A 10,915-nucleotide genomic window follows, 5' to 3' on the forward strand; every position below is an offset into this window, starting at 1 on the left:
ACAGCTGCATTGCTAAACAAGAGCATAGTTAGTACAGACCCTTCCCCCTGTATTTCTCCCTCTCCTCTCCCTAATGGCTAAAGAAGCCAGCACTGAACTGCTATATTGCACAATGATATTAGTATTGCTATTTTACTAGGCATATGTCTGGTTCCAAGTACTTACGACAGAAAAAAGGGCCACATGGTGTAAAAACTAAAATTGTATATTATGCCATGCAATATGGAATGACCCTGCCCCTATAACGAATGCATCAGTTATTAAGCAAATTCAGTTTCCTGTTTCTGGTCCTTTCCAGGTTCCCATGATGCTGGAAAACTGACTGTAAACCTGTATTATAAGGCTAGTAAAAACTAACAACTGTATGTGCATGACTAACTGCTCCTTCATGTGTAAATGGAAAATGACAAAAACATAAATATCTAACCTCCTTATACTCTTCATGGGAGAAGGAATATTCTGGATCCTTATAGCCAAGGCATCCTGGTACAGGTGCTGGGAAACCATGGTCACACATATCTTCAGCTCCTAAGAGCAAACATCTTCTATCAAAATTGTCATTAATTTCGAACTTCTTCCCATCCTCAAAATAAAACGGTATATTGTCACATTCATTCTTTTGAATTAACTCTTTACTGTTCACATTTGCAAGAGGAAAAAGACTGGCAACAGCTTTATGCACTAAGCCACTTCTTTCAGCATGTTTCAAATTTCTGTATCCTGTAAAACAAGAAAATATTCTATTAAGAAAGCCTGAATTTGAAATGTATTAGAATATATAGAGAATTATGATTTTTACAAATACGGGCAGATTCATGTTTTTAACATAAAACTTATTGAATTACAACTGTAAATATTAACAGCAGCCATACTTTTAACTAGTTTATTTTTCTTAGTATCTGAGAGAGGAACATTTAAAAGCTCTCTACAGGGTGGTTCAGAGTATTTTGAAGGTGCTAGCAATTCCAACTTCTGTTCCATACACTTGCTAGCCCGTGGCAATGATTCACATAACCAAACTGGGTCATTTTCAGAACTTATCTCTTCCTCATTGTTAACACTGCTACTTGTTGCCTTTTGAAGGTCCATTATGCTTATTCCTTCCACAATTACAGTGATGATTTGTGACAGCCTGTGCCCATTTGTGATACAAGCCCATCTGCAATTGATAAAAAAGGGAGATGAACATAAAATGATACAACCTATGTGGGTAACTTTAACCCTTTCAGGATAAAATTTGTTTAGAAAAAGGTATATGAATATAGCTATATATCATGGGAAAATATATATTGATAATCAAGATAAACTTCAAAGTATAATGCACATATGGTATGAATATGTGCAAGGAAAATAATTGCAACACTAAAGGGGAAAAAAGTTCTGGAAAACTGTTTATATATAAGATAAATAGGGATAGATGTATGACCATAAATCTGATTTTCAAAGTGATTTAATTGTAAATAACATGTACAATTATTTAAAAGAATGTTATATACCCAGCTTTTTTAACTTTTTAAAATTAACAAAAAAACATTGTTTTAGTTTTCTATATTCTTCTTAATTTATACTGGTAGGTTCAAACATCACAATCAGCTGTTCCAGTCACGATGACCAGCAACGAGCCAGTGTCACCTCAGCTGGTAACAGGACAACACTGTAATCACAATCTCATAGAAGGTAAGAATGATTCACTCAAAATGCCACATTAACCCATCAGTGACGGGAAAAATTTTTGGCAAGTTTACGTATGCATGGGCTTGTTGGCACCCACCGGCAGTTTCCCGTTTGTGCCCGGCTCGATCGGTAGTTTGCGTGCGACATTTAGCACCTAAAAGCTTTTATTTTGCTAAAATTTATAAAAATATTAAAATTTTTAAGGTTTACCTTTACTTTAGGTGCCATTGCCTAAAATCATTACCATATAAATGAAGCCGCTACTACTGGAGAAAAACAACCTCTGTCCGACGAGCCAGAAGTGCGGGAATGGGCATGACATGATGCCCCTAGCGTTTGGTCCACAACAGCCATGGCATAAATTCAGGCATGCATAGCATTGTAACAAGCCTCTGAGGAAACCTCCATTGTGCTTGTTAACCCCTTACAGCCGGGTGATGAGACCACGTTGTGAAAAAATTTAGCTCAAGGGCTCAAGGTCATGAGCAAACGCCAGGGTGACGGGGTGACAAAAAAAAAAAGAAAGAAAGAAAGAAAGAAAGAAAGAAAGAAAGAAAGAAAGAAAGAAAGAAAGAAAGAAAGAAAGAAAGAAAGAAAGAAAGAAAGAAAGAAAGAAAGAAAGAAAGAAAGAAAGAAAGAAAGAAAGAAAAAAGAAAGAAAGAAAGAAAGAAAAAATCGCCACGAGTGCACAAACCTCTTTGAGGGTGATTAGGCATTTAGAAAGGGGCATTTGTATTAATACCACTGATAAACGAGTGTGGAATGTAATGTAATGTACGCCATGACTGGTAGTCTCTAGGTAGGATACCATTTCCTGGGTTAGCAATAGGAATTTTGAAACAGTCATTTTGGCTAATTTGACCAAAATGATATTAGCCAAATTGGATGACAGTTACCCCATTTTTTTAAAAGTGTTGGTCATTTCAACATATTTTTCAAACATACATACAAAATGTATGTATATATATGTAACTCTTTAATTATAATACTAATATATTGTAATGAGTCCTTATTCATTATTATTACAATAAGACATTAACTTACCTTGCCACTTTATGAGTTTTGGTAATAGCATTCACCAGCATAGTTCTTACATCACTCATGAAAATAGGGGTTCTACTAGTGGAGCCTAATTTGAGGCTGCCATACTCTCCAGCTTCCTTCAATTTAATCCGTGGCACTTCCTTTAAAAAAAAAGTTAAGGTAAGTAGAACACCATTGGTAATCAATAAATTATATATGCAAGATATATGAGACTGCTCATAATTTGAAACATGCTTAATATATATCTACATTCATGCAGGCATATGTGTGTGTGTGTGTGTGTGTGTGTGTGTGTGTGTGTGTGTGTGTGTGTGTGTGTGTGTGTGTGTGTGTGTGTGTCTGTGTGTGTGTCTGTGTGTGTGTCTGTGTGCATGTGTGTGTGTGCATGTGTGTGTCTGTGTGTGTGTGTGTGTGTGTGTGTGTGTGTGTGTGTGTGTGTGTGTGTGTGTGTGTGTGTGTATGTGTGTGTATGTGTGTGTGTGTGTGTGTGTGTATGTGTGTGTATGTGTGTGTGTGTGTGTGTGTGTGCATGTGTGTGTGTGTGTGTGTGTGTGTATGTGTGTGTATGTGTGTGTGTGTGTGTGTGTGCATGTGTGTGTGTGTGTGTCTGTCTGCATGTGTGTGTGTGTGTGTGTGTGTGTGTGTGTGTGTCTGTGTGTGTGTGTGTGTGTGTGTGTGTGTGTGTGTGTGTGTGTGTGTGTGTGTGTGTGTGTGTCTGCGTGTGTGTGTGTTTGTGTGTGTGTGTGTGTATGTGTGCGTGTGTGTCTGCGTGTGTGTGTGTGTCTGCGTGTGTGTCTGCGTGCGTGTGTGTCTGCGTGTGTGTGTGTGTGTGTGTGTATGTGTGTGTGTGTGTATGTGTGTGTGTGTATGTTTGCGTGTTTGCGTGTGTGTGTGCATGTGTGTGTGTGTGTGTCTGTGTGTGTGTGTGTGTGTGTGTGTGTGTGTGTGTGTGTGTGTGTGTGTGCATGAGTGTGTGTATCTGTGTGTGTGTGTGTGTGTGTGTGTGCATGTGTCTGTGTATGTGTGTGCGCGCGTGTGTGTGTGTACATATGCGTGTGTTTGTGCATGTGTGTGCGCATGTGTGTGTGCATGTGTGTCTGTATATATGTGTGTATGCGTGTCATTGTGAGTGATTGATTGTATGTGCATATGCATGCGTGTGTGTGAGTGTGTAAGATATGTATATCTCCTATATTAAGACTGGTGGGCAGGAGTGATACTTGTATATGGCTTTATTCTTTATTCTTAAGTAACAAAAACACAAAACATGACACAAGACAGGATAGAGCTGGGTGTCGGATGTGTGTGTGGGGGTTTCTGGTGGATGTGTGCTTGTGTGGAGATGTATGTGGGGGGTGAGTGTGTATTGGGGGATATATGTGTGGGGGGGTGAGTGTGTGTTGGGGGATATGTGTGTGGGGGTGAGTGTGTGAGTGTGTGTGTGGAAATGTGTGTGTATGTGCATGTGTGGGGGATGTGTGTGTGTGTGTGTGGGGGGGGGGGGTGATGTGCATGTGTGGGGGGGATGTGAGTGGTGGGGGGGATGGGGGGGATGTGAGTGTGTTGGGGGGATGTGAGTGTGTTGGGGGGATGTGAGTGTGTTGGGGGGATGTGAGTGTGTTGGGGGGGATGTGTGTGTGGGGGGGGATGTGTGTGGGGGGATGTGTGTGGGGGGGATGCATGTGTGGGGGGATGTGTGTGTGGGGGGGGGGATGTGCATGTGTGGGGGGGATGTGTGTGTGTATGGTGGGGGGATGTGTGTGTGGGAGTGTGTAGGGTGTGGGGGGGATGTGTGTGGGGGGGATGTGTGGGGGGGAATGTGTGTGGGGGGGATGTGTGGGGGGGGATGTGTGTGTGGGAGTGTGTAGGGTGTGGGGGGGTGTCTGTTTGTGTGGGAGTGTGTAGGGTGTGGGGGGGGGGGGTGTCTGTTTGTGGGGGGATGTGTGGGTGGAGGAGGGGATGTGTGTGCACAGGAGGGGGGATGTGTGTGTGAGGGGAATTGTGCATGTGGGGGGAGGGGGGGAATGTGGGGGGAATGTATATGTGTGTATGAGGATGTATGTATGTCTGTGGGTATGTGTGTGTGGGGGGGATGTGTGAGTGTGTGTGTGTGTGTGTGGAAATGTGTGCGGATATGTGTTGGGGGGTGGGGGTGGGGGGGAGAAAGGATGTGTGTGTGTGTGTGTGTGTGTGTGTGTGTGTGTGTGTGTGTGTGTGTGTGTGTGTGTGTGTGTGTGTGTGTGTGTGTGTGTGTGTGTGGAAATGAGTGTGCATGTGGAAATGACTGTGTGTGGAAATTGTGTGTATGTGGAAATGTGTGTGTATGTGGAAATGTGTGTGTATGTGGAAATGAGTGTGTATGTGGAAATGAGTGTGTATGTGGAAATGTGTGTGTGTGTGTGTGTGTGTGTGTGTGTGTGTGTGTGTGTGTGTGTGTGTGTGTGTGTGTGTGTGTGTGTGTGCGTGTGTGTGTGTGTGTGTCTGTGCATATGTGGGGGGGGGGTGATGTGCATATGTGGGAGGATGTGTTGGGGTGATGTGCATGTGTGTGGGATGTGTTGGGGTGATGTGCATGTGTGTGGGATGTGTGAAGGGATGTGTGTGGGAGTGTATGTAGGGATGTGTTAAGGGGAGATGTGTGTGTGTGTGTGGGTGGGGGATGTATGTGGGGGGGATGTGTGTGGGGGGATGTGTGTGGGGGGGATGTGTGTGGGGGGATGTGTGTTTGGGAGGGTGAGTGTGTGTGTGTGGGGGGGGAGGGTGAGTGTGTGTTTGGGAGGGTGTGTGTATGTGTGTGTGGGTGAGGAAATGTGTGTGTGTGGAAATTGTGTGGGTGTGGAAATGTGTGTGTGTGGAAATTGTGTGGGTGTGGAAATTGTGTGTGTGTGGAAATTGTGTGTGTGTGGAAATTGTGTGTGTGTGGAAATTGTGTGTATGTGGAAACTGTGTGTGTGTGGAAATTGTGTGTCTGTGGAAATTGTGTGTATGTGGAAATTGTGTGTATGTGGAAATTGTGTGTGTGTGTGTGTGGAAATTGTGTGTATGTGGAAATTGTGTGTGTGTGGAAATTGTGTGTGTGGGGAAATTGTGTGTATATGTGGAAATTGTGCGTATATGTGGAAATGTGTGTGTGGAAATGCGTGTGTGTGTGTGTGGAAATGTGTGTGTGTGGAAATGTGTGTGTGTGGAAATATGTGTGTGTGTGTGTGTGTGTGTGTGTGTGTGTGTGTGTGGAAATGTGTGTGTGTGTGTGTGTGTGTGTGTGTGTGTGTGCGTGTGTGTGTGTGTGTGTCGGATATGTGTGTGGGTGGGGGGATGTGTGGTCGGATATGTGTGGGTGAGGGGATGTGTGGTTGGATATGTGTGTGGGTGAGGGGATGTGTGGTTGGATATGTGTGTGGGTGAGGGGATGTGTGGTTGGATATGTGTGTGGGTGGGGGGGATGTGTGGGTGGGGGGGATGTGTGTGTGTGTGTGTGTGTGTGTGTGCGTGCGTGCGTGCGTGCGTGCGTGCGTGCGTGTGTGTGTGTGTGTGTGTGTGTGTGTGTGTGTGTGTGTGTGGATGTGTGTGGGGGATGTGTGGTCGGATATGTGTGTGTGGGGATCTGTATGTGTGTGGGGGGATGTGTGTGTGTGGGGGGGGTGTGGGGGGATGTGTGTGTGGGGGGGGGATGTGTGTGTGGGGGGGATGTGTGTGTGGGGGGCTGTGTGTGTGGGGGGGGCTGTGTGTGTGTGTGGGGGGGGATGTGTGTGGGGGGGGATGTGTGTGTGGGTGGGGGTGGGGGTGGGGGTGGGTGTGTGTGTGGGAATTTGTGGATGTGTGTGAGTGGTTGTGTGTGGGGGAAATGTGTGTGTGTGGTTGTGTATGGGGGGAATGTGTGTGTGTGGTTGTGTGTGGGGGGAATGTGTGTGTGTGGTTGTGTGTGGGGGGAATGTGTGTGTGTGGTAGGGATGTGTGTGTGTGGTAGGGATATGTGTGTGTGGGGGGGTGACGAGATGTGTGTGTGGGGGGGGTGACGAGATGTGTGTGTGGTAGGGATATGTGTGTGGGGGGGGGTTGTGACGGGATGTGTGTGTGGTAGGGATGTGTGTGTGGGAGGTGGAGTTGTGTGTGGGGGAATGTGTGTGGGAGGTGGAGGTGTGTGTGGGGATGTGTGGAGGAGGATGTGCAGGGTTGGATGTGTGTGGGTGGCGGATGTGTGTGTGGGGGGAATGTGTGGGGGGATGTGTGTGAAGGGGGGATGTGTGTGTGGGGGGGCAGATGTTCTGATGGGGGTGGATGTGTGTGTGGGGGGGCAGATGTTCTGATGGGGGTGGATGTGTGTGTGGGGGGGCAGATGTTCTGATGGGGGTGGATGTGTGTGTGTGGGGGGGGGGGGGGAGAGATGTGTGTGTGAGAAGCAGATGTGTATGTGTGTGTGTGGGGTGGGGTGGGGGGGTGAGTCAATGTATGGGGGGGGATGTGTATGTGAGGGGCGGATGTGTGTGTGAGGGGGAGATGTTTATGTGTGGGTGGGTGTGTGTGGGGGGGGGGGTGAGTGGATGTGTGATGGTGGATGTGTGTGGGGGTAGAGGGGGGCAGATATGTGTGTGTGGGGTGCATGTGTGTGGGGGTGGTGGGGGGCAGATATGTGTGTTGGGGGGATGTGTGTGGGGGTGGTGGGGGCAGATATGTGTGTGGGGGGGGGATGTGTGTGTGGGGGGGATGTGTGTGGGGGGGGGATGTATGTGTGGGGGGATGTGTGTGTGTGGGGGGGGATGTGTGTGGGGGGGATGTGTGTGTGTGGGGGGATGTGTGTGTGTGGGGGGATGTGTGGGTGGGGGGGATGTGTGGGTGGGGGGATGTGTGTGGGGGGATGTGTGTGTGGGGGGATGTGTGTGTGGGGATGTGTGTGTGGGGGGGATGTGTGTGGGGGGGATGTGTGTGGGGGGGGAGGGAGATGTGTAGGGGGGGAGATGTGTATGGGAGGGAGGGAGATGTGTGTGTGGTGGGGGGCAGATGTGTGTGTGTGGGAGGGAGGGCAGATGTGTGTGTGTGGGAGGAGCGGGGCAGATGTGTGTGTGTGGGAGGGGGGGGGGCAGATGTGTGTGTGGGGGGGGGCAGATGTGTGTGTGTGGTGGGGGCAGATGTGTGTGTGTGGTGGGGGCAGATGTGTGTGTGTGGTGGGGGCAGATGTGTGTGGTAGGGATGTGTGGGGTGTGTGGGGGGGGGATGTGTGTGGGAGGTGGATGTGTGTTTGGGGATGGATGTGTGTGGGTGGCGGATGTGTGTGGGGGTGTGAGGGGGATGTGTGTGGGGGGATGTGTGTGGGTGTGTGGGGGGGGATGTGTGTGTGGGGGTGTGTGTGGGGGGGAATGTGTGTGGGGGGATGTGTGTGAGGGGGTGTGGGGGGGAGATGTGTATGTGGGGGGAGATGTGTATGTGTGGGGGGGAGATGTGTGTGTGGGGGGGGGGGGAGATGTGTGTGTGGGGGGGGAGATGTGTGTGTGGGGGGGAGATGTGTATGGGGGGGGGAGATGTGTATGGGGGGATGTGTGTGTGGGGGGGGGGAGATGTGTGTGTGGGGGGGGGAGGGAGATGTGTAGGGGGGGAGATGTGTATGGGAGGGAGGGAGATGTGTGTGTGGGGGGGGGGCAGATATGGGGGGGGGCAGATATGTGTGTGTGGGAGGGGGGGCAGATGTGTGTGTGTGGGAGGAGGGGGGCAGATGTGTGTGTGTGGGAGGGGGGGCAGATGTGTGTGTGTGGGAGGGGGGGCAGATGTGTGTGTGTGGGGGGGGGCAGATGTGTGTGTGTGGTGGGGGCAGATGTGTGTGTGTGGTGGGGGCAGATGTGTGTGTGTGTGGGGGGGCAGATGTGTGTGGGGGGGGGGGGGGCAGATGTGTGTGGTAGGGATGTGTGGGGTGTGTGTGGGGGGGGATGTGTGTGGGAGGTGGATGTGTGTTTGGGGATGGATGTGTGTGGGTGGCGGATGTGTGTGGGGGTGTGAGGGGCAGATGTGTGAGGGGCGGATGTGTGTGGGGGGGGGGGGGCAGATGTGTGAGGGGCGGATGTGTGTGGGGGGGGCAGATGTGTGAGGGGCGGATGTGTGTGGGGGGGGCAGATGTGTGTGTGTGGGGGGGGGCAGATGTGTGTGTGGGGGGGGGGGCAGATGTGTGTGTGTGGGGGGGGCAGATGTGTGTCTGTGGGGGGCGGATGTGTATGTGTGAGGGGGTGGGGGTGAGTCAATGTAGGGGGGGGATTTGTATGGGTGGGGGGGGGTGAGTCAATGTACATGGGGGATGTGTATGGGCACTGAATGTGTGGGGGGGATCTGCATGTGAGGGCCAGATGTGTATGTGTGAGGTGTAGATGTGTATGTATGAGGGGCGGTTGTGTATGTGTGAGGGGCGGATGTGTATGTGTGAGGGGCGGATGTGTATGTGTGAGGGGCGGATGTGTATGTGTGAGGGGCGGATGTGTATGTGTGAGGGGCGGATGTGTATGTGTGAGGGGCGGATGTGTGTGTGAGGAGCGGATGTGTGTGGGGGGAATGTGTAGGGTATATGTATGTGAGAGGTGGATGTGTGTGTGGGGGGCAGATGTGCCTGTGTGTGGGGGGGCAGATGTGCATGTGTGTGGGGGGCAGATGTGCATGTGTGTGGGGGGCAGATGTGCATGTGTGTGGGGGGCAGATGTGCATGTGTGTGGGGGGGCGGATGTGCATGTGTGGGGGGGGCAGATGTGTATGTGTGTGGGGGGCAGATGTGTATGTGTGTGGGGGGCAGATGTGCATGTGTGTGGGGGGCAGATGTGCATGTGTGGGGGGGGGGGGCAGATGTGCATGTGTGTGGGGGGTGGATGTGTGGGGGGTAAGTGGATGTGTGGGGCTGTGAGTGGATGTGTGGGGGGTGTGAGTGGATGTGTGGGGTGTGTGAGTGGATGTGTGGGGGGTGTGAGTGGATGTGTGGGGGGTGTGAGTGGATGTGTGGGGGTGTGAGTGGATGTGTGGGGTGTGTGAGTGGATGTGTGGGGTGTGTGAGTGGATGTGTGGGGGGTGTGAGTGGATGTGTGGGGTGTGTGAGTGGATGTGTGGGGTGTGTGAGTGGATGTGTGGGGGGGTGTGCGTGGATGTGTGGGAGGTGTGAGTGGATGTGTGGGGGGTGAGCGGATGTGTGGGGGTGAGTGGATGTGTGGGGGGAGGGTGAGTGGATGTGTGGGGGGAGGGTGAGTGGATGTGTGGGGGGGAGGGTGAGTGGATGTGTGGGGGGAGAGTGAGTAGATGTGTGGGGGGAGAGTGAGTAGATGTGTGGGGGAGAGTGAGTGGATGTGTGGGGGGAGAGTGAGTGGATGTGTGGGGGGAGAGTGAGTGGATGTGTGGGGGGGAGAGTGAGTGGATGTGTGGGGGGAGAGTGAGTGGATGTGTGGGGGGAGAGTGAGTGGATGTGTGGGGGGAGAGTGAGTGGATGTGTGGGGGGAGAGTGAGTGGATGTGTGGGGGGAGAGTGAGTGGATGTGAGGGGGGAGAGTGAGTGGATGTGTGGGGGGAGAGTGAGTGGATGTGTGGGGGGAGAGTGAGTGGATGTGTGGGGGGAGAATGAGTGGATGTGTGGGGGGAGAGTGAGTGGATATGTTGGGGATGTGTGTGGTGGCAGACGTGTGTGTGTGGGGAGGGGGGCAGACGTGTGTGTGTGGGGAGGGGGGGCAGACGTGTGTGTGTGGGGAGGGGGGGCAGACGTGTGTGTGTGGGGAGGGGGGGCAGATGTGTGTGTGTGGGGGGAGGGGGGTCAGATGTGTGTGTGTGGGGAGGGGGTGCAGATGTGTGTGTGTGGAGAGGGGGGTCAGATGTGTGTGTGGGGGGGAGGGGGGTCAGATGTGTGTGTGGGGGGGAGAGGGGGCAGATGTGTGTATGAGGCGGATGTGTGTTGGGGATGTGTGTACAAGGCAGATGTGAGTGGGGGAGATGGATGTGTCTGTGTGGGGGAGATGGATGTGTCTGTGGGGGAGGTGGATGTGTCTGTGTGGGGGAGATGGATGTGTCTGTGTGGGGGAGATGGATGTGTCTGTGGGGGAGGTGGATGTGTCTGTGTGGGCGAGATGGATGTGTCTGTGTGGGGGAGATGGATGTGTCTGTGTGGGGGAGATGGATGTGTCTGTGTGGGGGAGATGAATGTGTCTGTGTGGGGGAGATGGATGTGTCTGTGGGGGAGGTGGATGTGT

The 10,915-nt window shown here is 51.3% G+C and overlaps 1 protein-coding gene across 1 annotated transcript in view; it reads right to left on the minus strand.

Annotated features, from left to right (window-relative positions):
* The window catches only part of Rexo5 (RNA exonuclease 5), a gene marked incomplete at its 5' end in the record, with an annotated part of 110,298 nt that extends 107,440 nt beyond the window's left edge, over positions 1-2,858 (minus strand). The window contains 3 exon segments of the mRNA XM_070136758.1: positions 428-720; positions 873-1,159; positions 2,719-2,858. Of these exon segments, the coding sequence (XP_069992859.1) occupies positions 428-720; positions 873-1,159; positions 2,719-2,858 (720 nt within the window).
* Between the last annotated feature and the right edge of the window lie 8,057 nt (positions 2,859-10,915).

Source organism: Penaeus vannamei, chromosome 22, assembly GCF_042767895.1.
Source record: "Penaeus vannamei isolate JL-2024 chromosome 22, ASM4276789v1, whole genome shotgun sequence".
Taxonomy (NCBI): Eukaryota; Metazoa; Arthropoda; class Malacostraca; order Decapoda; family Penaeidae; genus Penaeus; species Penaeus vannamei.